Below are 16,895 nucleotides of genomic sequence, written 5' to 3'. Positions count from 1 at the left end.
GGCCAAAAATGGCAACAAAGGGCCATAAGGCCCCTTAAAATTTATCTGAGGCCTTTAAAAAGGCCAGCAACGAAAAGTACGCAAAAAAATACATAAGAATCATGTGCTGGAAGAGTGATAACAGTCGAAAAAGTCGACGAAAATAATTGTTTTTCGATTCCAGGATTTTGGGTTTGAGGCGCTGCTGCGCCCTTGCATGGGCTCCGTTCGGTCTAATATTTGGCACAGAGTCTACCTAAAACTAGTACTTTGAAAATATGAAACATTTAGCAAAATCCAGGTGGGGCCGGAAAAGGCCCAAAACGCAACTCCTCCTTTCACTTCTCTGATTTTACATCAAATTACAAAAATATGCTCTCCCAATGAAATTAATGGAAAGGATCATATTCCTGACTCTTTGTATCACATAAAAATTCCTTCAACATGAGTTTTGAAAGACATGAATATGAATGGAATATTTGGCCCGTGCCCAAATATGTTTATACCGTTTTTGTCAGCACTAGGTACAACAATAATCAGCGATCTAGTTTTCCTTGTATTTTAGAAACATTTGACCCACAAATAGTGGCTAATTGACTTAATCATTCACTCGACAAAAAAGAAGGACTCTCTTATATCTGTCACAATAGTGCTCAATAGTGTCAAGTAGGTAGACATCCTAATAATCATGTATACTTCCAAATTAAAGTCTTGGCTTTTCTCATGTGACTGACTTAAATTTTTCTTCTTCTAGGCGACCGTTAAAGGTTTGATCAAAGATCAAGAATATGAATTCCGTGTCATCGCTGAGAACAAGGCTGGACAAAGTCAGCCCAGTGAGCCGTCCGACACCGTCATTTGTAAGAAGAGATACATGGCTCCTAAGATTATCACTCCTCTCAAAGACATCATCACTCGTGCTGGAACCATCTTGAATGTAAACATCGATTTCATTGGAGAACCTGCACCTGAAGTTGTCTGGACAGTTGGACCGAGAGAACTCAAAACCGATGCAAGAACAACTATCACTGCCATTGGTCACCATACAATTGTCAATACCGTTAATGTTAAGCGCACTGACTCTGGAAACTATCATCTTTTAATCAGGAATAGCTCTGGTATGGATGAAGGCTCCTTCAACGTCAACATCTTGGATCGGCCTGGTCCTCCAAGTCAACCATTAGAGTATGAGGAAATCACAGCTTACAGTGTTACTCTATCTTGGAACCCTCCAACCGACAACGGGGGTAGTGAACTGACAGCCTACGTCATCGAAAAGCGTGACTTGGATCACGGTGGTGGCTGGGTCCCAGCGGTGACCTATGTCAACCCATCGAACACACATGCAACTGTACCCAGGCTTCTAGAAGGTACCAAGTACGAGTTCAGAGTTCTAGCAGAGAATTTGCAAGGTCGCTCCGATCCTCTGACCACCTCCAGACCGATCATTGCCAAGAACCAGTATGATGTTCCTGGCAAACCAGGAAGACCAGAGCCTCTCGAAGTAGACAACATTCACATTAAGATCAAGTGGACTCCACCTATCAGTAACGGTGGATCGGTCATCAATGGATACGACGTGGAAAGGAGAGACATCTCCGGCACTGGCCGGTGGGTCAGGCTCACTAAATTCCCGCATAAAGGTGTCGAGTACGACGATGTCCATGTGCTGGATGGTCATTCTTACGAATATCGCGTCAGTGCTGTCAACCAGGCAGGCACTGGAAAAACTAGCGACCCGACCGATATCATAATTGCAAAACTCACCAAAGAACGTCCAAAACTATTCTTAGAGAATTTGGTCGGACGCAAAGTCAAGGTCCGAGCTGGAGAACCAGTCAGTATCACAATTCCAATGGCTGGCCAGCCTGCTCCTGTTGTCGCTTGGACAAAGGGTGGTAAAGGATTGCTAGAAAGCAATAGAATCGTCACTGTCAATAAGAGTAATGAAAGCAAACTCCGCATCGATAACAGTAATCGCAATGATGCTGGTGTGTACACTATCACCGCCTCAAATGAGCACGGTAAGGAGTCTGCTGATATCACTGTCATTGTCCTCAATCGCCCAGAACCTCCGATTGGCCCAATTGAATATCCAGCTGTCAATTCTGACCACATCACACTCAAGTGGAAGCCTCCCGAAGACGATGGTGGCAGTGACATCACTGGCTACATCATCGAGATGTCAGAACAAGGCACTGATGGATGGAAGCCTTGTCCTGGATTCTGCCCCAAACCAACGTTCACGGTCAAAGGCCTGAGCGAAGGAAAGAAATACATGTTCAGAGTCCGTGCTGAGAATTTACTCGGTGTTTCAGATCCGTTAACCGGACCTTGGGTCACTGCAAAGTCGCCGTTTGACCCACCAGAAGCACCTGGTCAGCCAGAGGTCACAGGTTATGGCCCAACATCTGTAAGCCTAGCCTGGACACCACCCATCAGCACTGGTGGTAAACCGGTGACAGGATACATCATCGAAAAGAAAGAGCGTGGTGGAGAATGGGCCAGAATCAGCAACTACCCAACGCCAAGCCTTAGTATGACAGTGCACAACCTGCGGGAAGGTGGCAAGTATGAATTCAGAGTTCTGGCAGTGAATGAAGCTGGACCTGGTAAACCATCAAAACCAACTGAACCAGTTACCTGCAAAGATCAAAAGAAGAAACCTGATCCTCCAGAAATCCCCAAACTTGACCGCATCACAAAGACAGGCGTCACTCTCTCATGGCGGCCTCCAAGGCACGACGGTGGTTCAAAGATTAAGGGATACATTGTTCAGTACAAAAAGAAGGCTGACGCTGATTACACCGATGCAAACTCTCTGCTTATTCCTACTCCAATTTACACCATTAATAATCTAAAGGAGGGCGATGAGTATCAGTTCAGAGTTATTGCAGTGAATGATGTCGGCCCGTCCGATCCCAGCAAGCCAACAGCTTATGTTGCACTTGAAGAACAGCCAAACAGACCAAAGATGGATCTCAGTGGAATCCGAGACATCACAGTGCGTGCTGGAGATGACTTCTCTATTGATGTCCCATATGTTGCATTCCCGCAACCAACTGCCTCATGGTTCATGAATGACATGATTTTAGATGACTCCGACAAGAGGATTCATCAACAGCTGTCACCAACTTTGGCCGTCATGATCGTTAAGAACTGCAAGAGGACAGATGCTGGTCAGTACCACCTTCAGCTCAGGAATGCGTCAGGTTACGACACTGCAACTTGCTACGTTCGAGTCCTTGATGCCCCACACCCGCCTGAAAATCTCCATGCTGATGAGTTCGCAGGAGAGGCCCTCACACTTTACTGGAGTCCTCCCAAAGATAATGGCGGAGCCGAAGTCACTAATTATGTTGTTGAAAAACGTGAGACTGGATCCAGCGCATGGATTAAGGTGGCTAGTTATGTCACAGCACCATTCGTGCGTGTAAAGAACTTATCAGTCGGTCATGTTTATGACTTCAGAGTGATGGCTGAGAACAAGTACGGTATATCTGATCCAGCCACAACCAGAGACCCGATCAAGGCAAGACATCCGTTCGACGTTCCTGGTGCACCAGGTATCCCACGCGGCATTGAGACAACGGAAGACTCGGTCACGTTAACTTGGAATAAACCTCGTCATGATGGAGGTTCGCCAATTACTAGCTATGTTGTTGAAAAGAGACTCATCACAGAAGAAAAGTGGACCAAAGCAACACAAGCCAACATTCCTGACACCAACCTCAAAGTTATGAACTTAATCGAAAACCACGATTATGAATTCAGGGTTGCTGCGAAGAACGCTGCCGGTCAGGGTCCATGGAGTTCATCATCTGATATTATTCGCTGCCGTTCACCCCCAATCATCCCGAAGATCACCAGCGACCTAAGCTTGCGTGATATGACAGTGATTGCTGGTGAGCCTTTCTCAATAACCGTACCGTTCGTTAGTAACCCGATTCCGAAACCATTCTGGTCCATCAACGGTGAGGAAGTCACTCCAGATGACAGAATAAAGTTCGAGACTAGCGCTACTCAAACAGTATTCATCAACAAAAACGCCAGACGGGCTACAGATTCTGGAAGTTATACGATTCAGTTGTTCAACACAGAAGGATCGGACTCCTCATCCTGCAAGGTTACAGTTGTTGACCGTCCATCACCACCAGTCGGACCAGTCGAAGCAACCGACATTACGCCTGAGTCTTGTACTTTGTCGTGGCGTCCACCAACTGATGATGGTGGTGCACCGGTCACAAATTACATCGTGGAGAAATTGGAAACAGCATCAGGTTTGTGGGTAAAATTGAGTAGCTTCGTGCGGTCAACGCACTATGAAGTCTTTGGTCTAGAGGGCAACAAAAAGTACAACTTCCGCGTCCGGGCTGAGAATCAGTACGGAGTATCGGATGCGACTGAAATGGATAATCCAGTGGTTGCCAAGTTCCCATTCACGGTGCCAGGCGCTCCTGACGCTCCTCAAATCATTGATTGGGACACGAGCAATGCAACTTTGCATTGGGAGAGACCACGCCATGATGGTGGATCAAAGATTCAAGGCTACAAGGTTGAGTATCATGACCTGACAGAAGACTCACCATGGCGTGTAGCTAACGACTACCTTGTAAAAGATCAGACTTACATTGTCCACAGCTTATTCCAAGATCATGATTACGAGTTCAGAGTAAGAGCTAAGAATGCTGCAGGCTTTGGTCAGGCATCGACCCCATCAGCTCGGTTCCGCCTCAAAGGTCGCGCCAAGCCTCCATCACCACCGCTGTGTCCAACTGTTACGAAAGTTGGTAAGACGTACGCTGACCTTAAGTGGGACCCACCAGTTTCAGACGGAGGTAGTAGAGTGTCGGGCTACATCATTGAGAAGCGTGAAATGGGCGGTCCATTGTGGATTAAATGCAATGAGTATGCGGTTATCGACTGCCAGTTCTCTGCTATGACTTTGATAGAGAATGCTGACTACGAATTCCGTATTTTTGCAGTCAACTCTGTCGGTAAGAGTGATCCAAGTGTGTGCACAACACCTGTCAAGATTTGCGAAATTGTTGGTGGAGAGAAACCCGAGTTCATTCAGCATTTACACGACCAAGTTGTACCTCTGGGTAAAGTCATTACTCTGCAATGTGAAGCAGTTGGCAAGCCGCCACCAAAGGCAAGATGGTTGAAGAATGGAAAGGAAATCAACTTCGGAGCTAGGTACACGTCCGAAGCTGCCGGTGGTGTGTTTAGACTGCACTTCGTTGAAGTCTCTGAAATAGATGAAGGCGACTTCACCTGTGAGGCATACAACTCCCTTGGATTTGTCAGCACCTCATCGCACATCAAGATTGGAAACCCACCGAAGATTGAGCGAATGCCGAATGAAGTGGACGCACCGGAAGGAGATAACACAAAGATCAAGATTCTCTACACCGGTGATCAGCCGATGGAGGTGTCTCTCACTAAGAACGGAAAGGAAGTTGTACCTGGTCCATTAGTTAAATACACTGTTTTCGATGACTATATCATCATTTTCTTAAAAGAAATAACCAAAGCTGATGCTGGAGTCTACACATTAACATTATCAAACCACAGTGGTAGTACATCAGGCTCATTCACAGTTACCATCACAGGCCTGCCTGGTCCTCCAACGCCTCCTCTGGATGTCTCCGAAATCACAAAACACACATGTTTGCTGAACTGGAACCCACCAAAATACGATGGTGGTCTCAGGATAACTCATTACATTGTGGAAAGGAGAGACATCTCTTCATCGCACTGGATTTGCATTTCAACACACTGCAGGGATACCTCATTCCTTGTTCAAGGTTTGACCGAGGGCAATGAATACTTGTTCAGAATTATGGCTGTCAATGATAATGGAATGGGACCGCCACTAGAGGGTGTCAATCCCATCAAAGCAAGATCTCCATTCGACAAACCATCACCTCCTGGAATACCCAAGATAACAGAAGTAGGTGGAGATTTTGTTAACCTCAGCTGGGATCGCCCCGAAAAAGACGGTGGCTCGCGTATTCAAGGTTACTGGATTGACAAGCGTGAGGTTGGCAGTGAGGCATGGCAGCGAGTCAATGTTGCTATTTGCATGCCGACTCAAATCAACATCTCCAATCTGATTGAAGGTCGACAGTATGAATTCCGCGTCTTTGCTCAAAATGAAGCTGGCCTCAGTTTGCCATCTACTGCCTCAAAATCTGTCAAAGTCAAAGACCCACTGGCCCCAACTGCACCAGAAATTGTTTTCCCTCTGCGCCCTGCAAATGCAATCCAGAACCACAATGCTCAATTCCAGTGCACCATCACAGGCATTCCAAAACCGACTATCACTTGGTTCAAAGGAGCCCGAGAGATCACGCCTAGCGCCCGGCATCACATCTTTGCTGAAGGCGACACTTACACTCTAATCATTAACGGTGTTTATGGTGCTGACGCTGATGAGTACGTCTGTCGTGCTGTTAACAAGGGCGGAGTGAAATCAACTCGTGCTGAGCTCATCATCATGACTGCTCCTAAATTTAATGTCCCACCACGGTTCCGTGATACAGCCTACTTCGACAAAGGAGAAAGCGTTGTTATCAAGATACCATTCACTGGTCATCCAAAACCAAAGATCACATGGTACAGAGAAAACGAGCACATTGAGTCAGGCGGTCATTTCACCGTTGAGGTTGCAGAAAGGCATGCCATCCTCACAATCAAGGATGCTAGTAATTACGACAGCGCTCCTTATAGAGTGGTTGCTGAGAATGATCTTGGAATGGATTCTGCCATCATTAAAATTCAAATTAGTGACTGCCCAGACCCACCACAATTCCCAACGGTGGAAGATATCGGTCACGATTCTCTGGCCTTATTATGGACAGCACCACGATGGGATGGTGGCAGTAACATCACCAACTACCTTGTCGAAAAGCGGGAGCACCCGATGTCTAGCTGGATTCGCGTTGGTAACACACGCTTCACCACCATGGCTGTCACAGGTCTCAGCCCTGGACATCAGTATGAGTTTAGGGTATACGCTGAAAATGTGTATGGTAGGAGTCAGCCAAGCACTGTCACTGGCCTCATAACGACGAAGGATTCAGGGAAGAAACAGGTCAGGAAGAAGGAGTATGAAGTGGACGCTAGTGGAAAGCGAATTCGTACCAAAGAACATGAACGACCAAATGACTATGACCAATTTGTGTTCGACATTTATTCTAAGTATGTTCCCCAGCCTGTAGATATCAAATCACATTCTGTGTATGACTATTATGACATACTTGAGGAGATTGGTACAGGTGCATTTGGTGTGGTGCATCGGTGCAGAGAGCGCAAGTCAGGCAACATTTTTGCCGCCAAGTTTATTCCTGTTGCTCATAATATGGAGAAAGAGCTCATTCGTAAAGAGATCGATATTATGAACCAGCTGCATCACCCCAAGCTAATCAATTTACACGATGCATTTGAAGACGATGATGAGATGGTACTCATTTTCGAATTCCTATCTGGAGGAGAATTGTTCGAAAGAATCACAGCGGAAGGTTATCAAATGTCCGAAGCAGAGGTGATCAACTATATGAGACAGATCTGCGAAGCAATCAAACACATGCATGAAAAGAACATCATTCATCTAGATATCAAGCCAGAGAACATAATGTGTCAAACAAAACACAGCACAAACGTTAAACTGATTGACTTCGGCCTCGCAACCAAATTAGACCCGAATGAGGTGGTAAAAATATCGACGGGAACAGCTGAATTTGCAGCTCCAGAAATTGTAGAGCGAGACCCTGTCGGCTTCTACACAGATATGTGGGCTGTGGGTGTTTTAGCTTATGTTCTGTTGAGCGGACTTTCGCCGTTCGCTGGTGACAATGATGTGGAAACGCTCAAGAATGTCAAAGCCTGTGATTGGGACTTCGACGAAGAGGCATTTTCGAATGTATCAGAGGAAGGAAAAGACTTCATTAGAAAGCTGCTTGTCAAGAACAAAGAGAAGCGGATGACTGCACACGAATGTTTGCTACATTCCTGGCTGACAGGTGACCACAGCGACAGGTCGACTGTTATCAAAGCGGATAAATACACAAAATTACGCAACAAGATTAGGCTGAAGTATGACGACTGGGACAAATTCATCCTACCGATCGGCCGGTTATCAGAGTATAGTGCGCTTAGGAAACTCATGGTCGATAAATACCAAATACATGATACATCGTTTGACAGAAGACAAGCGGCACCAAGATTTGTGATCAAACCTACAAGCACGTTATGCTATGAGGGACAGAGTGTTAAGTTCTATTGTAGAGTCATTGCCATTGCGACACCAACGCTAACATGGTTCCACAACAACCAGGAGCTGAAGCAGAGCGTTAAATTCATGAAACGGTATGCGGGTGACGATTACACGTTTATAATCAACAGAGCCAAGATGGAGGACCGGGGAGAGTACATTATCAGAGCAGAAAATCACTATGGATACAGAGAAGAAATCGTGTTCCTAAATGTTCATTGTGAGTTTAGTTTTATCATTTTAACACTTAGCATTCTGTCGCATCATTCAGATGCTTTACATAGGCCACAAGATGTTCAATTAAGAAATATTGTACCAAGGGTTGAAATTGAAACTAAGTGAGGAGCATTTTCTTTTTTTTTTTCGATGTACATCATGGTGTTAAAATGAACAAGAAACTGCCTCGGGTATCAAACTAATTAAAAGAAAATGTAGAGATTTTTTTTAATAAAGTCCATACAATTGATATCTTTTTTTAAAGAAGTTTTCAAATTAAATACGTCCAACTGCTCACAAATTTTGACCGTGTCCACAATCTTTAAACAGGACATATTGGTCATGTGATCCCGGATATTGCCTGTATATGAATGATAGTAAAATTAAAACAAATTTTACCTAATACATGTGTGCCATTTATAAAAGCCCAAAAATGTTGATGCTTTCATATTAATTGCTCAATGACAAATTATTAAATACTGCTCTTAACTAGTTTTTATGTATCTGACGCGTCATATTTCTTTATTGCAGCTTACAAAGCACCTCCTGCTCCAGAGTACAAACCTGAAGCACAACCGATCAGGCGAAGGGAGCCTCTAGCGTACACATTCTGGCAAGAAGAACAAGAAAGTCCTCCTAGCTTCACATTCCTCTTGAGGCCCCGTGTAATACAGTATAGACAAACGTGCAAGTTGCTATGTTGTCTTGCTGGTAAACCAACACCCCAGGTATGTCAACTCAGCAGTGAATCAAAGGTTTTTACTATGATCTGCATATTGATTAGTCCCATTGCATTTTTTACTTCTTGATCTAGAATTTTTTAAAAATCCTTTATGGAATAATGTAGAGATCTCTTTTTAAATTTTACTGAAGATTTAAGTATTTGAACAAACGAGAAGAGGCTTTTTTATTCTTTACCATTTTTCGTGGTCTCTTACTTTGCAAAATGTTGCCTTGAAATAGCTTGCGATAACTTCCAAAACTTCAAAGAGAGAGACCTCAATTTTTTCCTCAGCAAAGCAGTACTTTGCTTAACTGAATGAAAAGGTCTGATTTGATTCACTATGAAACTTTTCGTCTGCAAGAATTTTTTTTTTTTTTTGGTTGTAAAAAGGTCAATGTAGTACTGTTAATAAAATTTTCCTCTGGTTTGCAGTGTATGTAAAAGAAATGCATCAACTAGTACTCTAAACATTTCTGGTATCTTAACAATTAATAAAATAAAGAAGTGGAAAGACAAAAAATATCCGCCAGCAGGGTGGAAACGGAAAGATTACAAGATAAAGTGGATGCTTGATACCTGGTTTTGTAAATTACCTATCAAATGATTTTTTCATGTATCACAGATCACTGCATCTTGCCAAATCAGAAAAGCATTCTTTGGTTGCCCATAATGTAGAACTTTTTCTGTCTCTAAATTTTTTTTGTTCATGTTCATTCGTTGAATTCCAACAGTAAAATTGTTTTTTATTTCCCTGCATGGCTCCATTCTTCCATATAATTTCACTACAAATGAATAATGCCCCTCGGTTTTTGTTTTCCATCAGGTAACCTGGTACAAAGGAAGCCAGAAACTAAATAGGTACGACTACACAATGACCCACAGTGATGGTGTTATAACTCTAGAAATCATGGATTGCAAGCCTGAGGACTCTGGTAAATACAAGTGTGTAGCAACGAATATTCACGGAACAACGGAGACTAGTTGTGTTGTGATCGTTGAAGGTGAGTACTCCACCATTTTCTGTATTGAATAGGGATATCATGAAAGCAAAATCACTAATTATCATTTCTTACTCTTATTTTTATCTTATCATTTATTAATTTTCTTTTTTTTAACACTGTTTTAGCAGTTAAAGATTCTTTGATCCAGACTGTAGCTTTACACATAAATCTAAATTACTGTCAATGTTTTTCTTCTTTTTGCTCTCATGAGTGCGTAGAAGTTGACTTGAAATGATCATATCAGAAAAAAAAAGTTTGCACATTGCACAGTCAATAAAAAATGGTGATGACAGTAAACAATGCCAGAACTGCAGAAAATCTGGAGTCAGCTTTTGTGGTCTTTGACGAGGAGGGTTTTAGCCCCTCAGAACATGCAGCAGATTTGTTCATGTCTCTAGCCTTGCTCGCTCATTGCATCACTTTTTATTTACTAAGCCTCTCTTGGTCATTTACCTTTTATCTGTTCTCCATACTTTTACGTGAATGTAATCACATATTATTTGCCTGAAAGGATCTGCAGAAGTTCGAAAGTCCTGATAACTTTAAACAAATTCAAGTCTGCTGATCAAGTTTGCTCTCTCTTTTCTTCCAAGTTCATCTTTTCGATTTAAAAGTATCATTACCAAAAGATTGCTGAGCTCTCAAGCCTCAAACTTATTTGTTATCTGATATCTCCTGTTTGTCCCATTGTTTTAAATTGAGTGATCTTCTTAAAAAGAACAGTATGGTAAAGGTTGGTAAGTTGCAGAGAAAGAAATGCAGATTCTCTGTCTCGGACAAAGTTATGCCTAAAATAATTCTGAAGTAGGTTCTCTGAAACTAGTTCACAAGCCAAAATTCCTAATCTGAATGATCTGAGTGAAAAAAATTCATTTATGGTCACCTTTTGGCCAAAGTATCATGAGCATCATTTGTGCTCTGATAGTGTTTTGCCAAACATCTTAAACCCGTCCAATTTTTCACGGAGAAACTAATAAAGAGAATAACTAAAAAATTTCACTATGTTTTGTTTTGTTTTTATCATCAAGATTAATTCTTGACATTTTGATGGAAGTGTGTGCAAAAGCTTTTTAAAAAAAATCAAAACAATATTGAGAAGTCTAGCAACATAGTGTCCATGCGTTAATGGCGCTTGTGATTCTTTGACCGGAAGGTGATGATATCGGCCTCTCGTAAAGGACAAATAAACAAATTGATGATTTAATGCAGGAAATGAATATTTTATTCAAGAAGACTTTTATCACTTTCGGCCATCATTCATTTAATCATTTTGGCTCGTAACATATTCAGATTTGCTACTTTATCCAAAGCTTTTTTTACCTAACATCCAATATATTCCATAATATTAAAAATTAATTTCTTATTTTTGTGGAGCCGGCTTTTTACCTTGTCAAACGTACCCATGTTTGTTTCAATGAGTTTCAACGAGTCAAGCCGAGCAAGCTTGAATCGTCATTTAAATCTAACAAGCTGCTTCTTTATTTGGATTGAATGTTCCAATAACATTGAATTCAAATGCCTTCCACTCTATCCTTTCTCCACTCTCTCTCTTTACTTTCTCTACTTCTGTCTCTATTCCAATGGCTCAGAATCAAGTGAATCTTTCAACTGAACTGATATGGAAACAAAAACAGTGTCCAAATGTATGATGTCAACTATGAAACAGAAATTTTTACAACAATAATATCCTGAACGGCCACTATGATTCTAAACAAATTTTAGAACAACAGGGGGTAAAAATTCTAGCACGTAACATGTTTCCCAGCAAACAATGCCAGGTATAAAAAGGAAGAAGCTCGACTCGATCTTCAGGTAGTAATACGAGAATCTTAACCTCCATATAACTGGACTCACCCCTCATCCCTGCATTTACCTTTTGGTTTCTGCAGGAAAGTATTCAAATATTGCAAGACATTCAGGGAAGAAGGGGAGATCTGCTTCTACAAAATAGATAAAGATAGAGGGACTGAAGTTCAATGTCACAAATTGATCGAAAGGACATGGCACCAAAACTGAATGAATTAAGCTCTTGTTAATCTATTTTTTGACATGGTGTTCTTTTTATGACCTTCCCAGCAGGGTGTAAAGCTGTGATAATTTTGTAAAAATTATAGCTATCAATGAATTTTCAAGCAATTTCTAAACAAATTTCCAGTCTTTTACTTTTTGGACTCTACGACATTGCCATGCCTCCTTGTGGAATGATACATGAAAGTGCGGAGAAAAATTTACTTTCCAGCCTCAATGTTTCTGGAACTGATAAATAGAATATCCAAGTTTCAAAGTCCATCGTGTAGGAATGGTTGTAGAGACCATCATGTCAAAAATTGAAAAATTTGCCGAGCACTTAATTGCTTTGATTTTTGTGCCTTACCCTTTTAAAATTGCATACCTAAATATCAGGGTTGAAAGGTTTCAGGCTGTATCGAAACAATCATCTTTTGGGGGGTAGAAACTTTTGCGTAGGCATTTCATGGCGGGTTCAAGTTTGGATTTTGACTGCTTTATGATCGGGGAAAGGGTAAGAACAAGTAATAAAATGTTGCATGTAATACTTGATCGCCCCATGTATTCTGAGGAGTTCTCAACGCCGAGCAGTGCCGTCCCAGCATTGCTGATCACAAGAAGGCGCAATATTTTTTCACCTTTTAATCAAGTCTGTCTTTCTCCTAGGCGTGAACGAGCCTACAGCTGAACAAGCGGAGTTAGCTTATAATTTGTTACATTCTGAAGGTAATACTAGGGCGTGGGTTTGATACATGTTGGTTTTGCGGTTTGACACGGGGTTGGTGACTGCGCCTTGTGCGGGCTTTTTTGTACTATGTCTGTCATGCGTTGCTGAGTCGGGTCCTAGAACTGACCGATATTTAACGGGAAATGGCAACACTGTGAAAAGTTTCAAACTCAGCCTTGCCATTTTAAGGCAGGGCACCCTGCTCGGGAATGTGGAATGAAAGCTTCAGGGCTGCCAGTGTCAAAAACCTTTTTACCATTTGTTGTGTTGCACGTCATAATGCATTTTATCTCTTGATGAGAATAAAAAATTGCAGTCGAGCCACACAAAATATTTTAGTGTCACAAGATAATTTTTTTTCGTCCAAACCAAAAAAGCATGTTTGTCCTCTCTTCTTGTAAATTGACTTAGTCCGGAGTTCTACCTGGCTTTCAATCTGCTGGTGAATTCTGATGAGAAATCTAGAAACGGTACAATTCAACGGAATCTTTTCACTGGCAGCTAGAATGGCGTGTTTTTGTGTGGCAATCCATGTGCGTTTGCTTGCCAGTTCGGTAATTTCCAGTCATTTCATTCATAGCCAAATGACTTCTTTCTACTTCTCCTCTCATTACATTTCACCTTCACCTTTCATTTTTTTCATGTTTGTGAATCTATGTTGTTTGTGCTCATGTTCATGTTATTTTTCATTTGAAGAAATTGTATCAAGAGTGTCTACCAAAGTGTATTCATAAATGTCTTGTCTAGAGTAACTCAGAGATGTGGTCTATCCTTGAGTTTGATATTTACCTAATTTTCTCTTCTTTATCAATCCAAGAGGGTTGAGATTTTTGCCATGTAAGTAACTGATAAATTCAGAAAAAAGTTCTAAAATAAAGTCTGTTCAAATTTTATATCTCTCTAATACGACAGAAAGGGGGAAAATACTCGTATTAAATGCATTTACCTGTTTTAAACTTTTTTCGAAAATTTTGAAAGAATAGTATTATGTCGGAGTACTACTTTTAAAAAACTTTCAAGCTACTTTTATCAAAATTATTAATAGCCCTGATCTTTTTGTACACTCAAAATTTTGAAAGAAAAATCCAAAAACAGGTGCTTGTTTGTCCTTCCATTTTTTACTTAATTTCCCAGCAGTCTTGACGCTTGCTTTCCAAAATATGTGTATCCAAGTTCATAAATCTTAATGATCAATCTCACAATAGAGGCCTCCCAAAATCTGTAAAAAAGTCGTTTCTATGAAGTGAAACTATGATTCATGTTCAAGCATGATCTGTGCTGTTACTCATGTATGTTTTATGTCAAACTTTCTCCTTTTTTTCTTCTCATTTTCATATTTGTTTCTTGTTCTCTCTGGTTTTTTATGCTTTCTATCCTCACAATTTTTCGCAGTCTATTATTTCCTACAAGTCTATCCCTCAAGTTTCTCCTAGTTCACTTCAAATAAGTTGATCGACATAGTGAGTAGGGTGCACATCTACAATCTGCCTCTGCGGCCCGATTATTGAAACTATGTCGGCCTGCCACGACAAGACAAAGCCCTATCTTAACCATGCAGTATATCGCAGTTCAATGTCTCATTGGGCTAGCTTTAAACTTTCAATAATCGGCCCGCTGACTAGACTTAATGCAACTTTTATGGCTTAAGCTCTACCAGGCTTCTTCAAATTAAAGACAATGGTGTATTTCTTTCGGAAAATACACAAAAAGAATACTTTATTCCTCCTGAAATTTCCTTCAAATAAAATACTTGAGTACTTGTGAGAAGCCAATTTTAAGAATTTCTATATATAGTATGTAGTACTCTAAGATTTAAAAACTTTTTTTACTCAGTACTCCACCGTCCAGGAAACTGTTAAACTTCGTCAACTTTTGGTGTTACAGAATTATTGTAAGTTGATTTCAAAATACAACTCAAAAACCATTGTAGATTATATAATCACTGCATGAGGGAAGACCCTTGTTTCTTTTACCTTGGTGTCATTAAACAAAAATTCTTGTATTTTCATTAGTGGCATCCCTGATGAGATGAAGTCAGGAGAAATCTGGGAACTCAAAACTGTCGAAAAGGACTGCGCTCACGTAACTAAGAAATTAAGCGTTGGCTAACTCTCGACATCATTCGATATGATATTCCTTACGACCTCCATAGCACAACGAGCTTTCAAAATTGAACTTTCTCTGTGCCAAAATCGAGAAAAGCAGTGCTGAATTGTAAATTTCTCAGCCCTTTTGCAGGCGTTTTCTGATGGAAATGTGGAACTGTTGCTATATGCGTGTGGATGCTGGACGCGCTGTTATCATTCACAAGAATTTTACTTTTGTCCGTCTTATCTTCCCGACCTGCAACGCAACAAAGAGATCTCCTCGATCCAATCAAATGATGCAACATTTCCTACTAGATATTCCATGTAAAAATGCTGAAAACTTCACTTTTCAGCCCTGCTTTTCTGGAGATTGGCTCATAGAAAGTTTGATTTCAAAAGCTCATCGCCCTCAGGAGGTCCTATGAAATATCACATCTAAGAATATTAAAATTTAGCCTGCGCTGAATTTCTAGGTATTTTGTGCGTCCTTTCAAGTCGCCAATGAGAATTTTTTATTCACTTGGTTCAAAAATAAAACAAAAAATTATGTCTTTCACTCAAATTTACTCATAAATTTATTTATCAAAATATCCCAGAATATTCATTTATCTTCAATACGACCGGGCTATTCTCTCATTTGAAGCAGTGTGATCATTGAAAGTAGTTATAGATCAACTTAACATTTCGATTTCTTATTACAGCGTCAGCACATGCGCTGAAAAAGGCAGAATCCAAAGAAGATGGTGCGCCCAGAATTGTAACTCATTTGGTATCAGAATATGTCAAAGACGGAAGTCCGGTAACTCTTCAATGTAAAATAGTAGGCAAGTATTTTAATGAGTCTTATTTTCTAATTGCTATATGTTGAGGTAAATAGTCAAAGTTCACAAAAAAGGATGCTCAGCACCAAAAACAAGGGTTACTCTGGGTAGTGGATCATCTGAGATGTTTTAAAGGATATCCTTAATGTTTCAGCAGTAACCATTTGTTTTAAAAGGTTTAGTCACTTTTTGTTTTGTGTGAAATTTCAATTGTCGTGATTGACTGTGCGGAGTTTTTTTTCTTCTTTTTTTCTCTGTCTGACTCTTTTAATAACGAAAGTAGTTTTATATATCTGTGTTTGAGGGGCAAAGAACTGTAATTGAATTTTCGAAAATTTCGATTTAAGAAATCAAGGGAAAACCGTGCAACAGCTTCATCGCCTGCATCGTATTTTGAAAATTTTACAAACCCTGTAACTCATGTGTGTTCATATCATAACAAATTTTTTTTACATATGGTTCCCTTCAAGTGTGTCAAAAATGACAATAACTCGATTTTTCCGAAACAGTTGTTTGCATATCTCTTGATCTCAACCACAAATATGATCGTCAGATTTTAGGCGAAAATGTTCAAAGACCTTTAAGTTGTTGTTCGTAAATTATTTCCACTGGAGTCAAATCGGTCATAAAACGGCTTAACTAACAGTGGTTCAATATTCAGTGAAATTGAAATAACTTATTAAAAAACTCCAAAAACAATTATTGAACTAGTTGCGAGCAGTTCTTTGAACTTTTTTTATTTTTTCCGCTAAAGCACTCTTTTTAACATCTGATCCTGCATCCTAAAAAAATTGCATTGGAAGTTTTCAACTGATTGATTTTGTCTTTCTTCTTAATTTCAACAGGTGCTAAGAAATTTGATGTAGTGTGGTTGCATAATAACAAAGAAATCAAGCCTAGCAAAGATTTTGAATATGCTAATGCTGGCAGTTTCTATAAATTGAACATTGCGGAGGTATTCCCCGATGACACTGGCATTTATACTTGTGAAGCGTTCAACAATGTCGGCGAATCCTTCAGTAGTTGCTCTCTTCTAGTTGTTGGTAAGTTTGGTG

General features: G+C 40.7%; 1 protein-coding gene across 28 annotated transcripts in view; it reads left to right on the top strand.

Annotated features, from left to right (window-relative positions):
* bt (projectin protein bent) overlaps positions 1-16,895 on the top strand; it is a 256,610-nt gene that overhangs the window by 236,304 nt on the left and 3,411 nt on the right. For 27 of the 28 annotated variants that reach the window (XM_072304609.1, XM_019048132.2, XM_019048131.2 and 24 more), the window contains 6 exons: positions 734-8,477; positions 9,005-9,201; positions 10,021-10,198; positions 12,872-12,931; positions 15,721-15,843; positions 16,686-16,883. In XM_072304609.1, the coding sequence (XP_072160710.1) occupies positions 734-8,477; positions 9,005-9,201; positions 10,021-10,198; positions 12,872-12,931; positions 15,721-15,843; positions 16,686-16,883 (8,500 nt within the window). The remainder of the gene's footprint in view (positions 1-733; positions 8,478-9,004; positions 9,202-10,020; positions 10,199-12,871; positions 12,932-15,720; positions 15,844-16,685; positions 16,884-16,895) is intronic. The other variant, XM_019048127.2, reaches the window with a different exon arrangement.

This window comes from Bemisia tabaci, chromosome 9 (assembly GCF_918797505.1).
Source record: "Bemisia tabaci chromosome 9, PGI_BMITA_v3".
Classification (NCBI taxonomy): Eukaryota; Metazoa; Arthropoda; class Insecta; order Hemiptera; family Aleyrodidae; genus Bemisia; species Bemisia tabaci.
The sequence above is the reverse complement of the archived record's forward strand: the minus strand, read 5'-3'. Positions and strand labels throughout refer to the sequence as shown.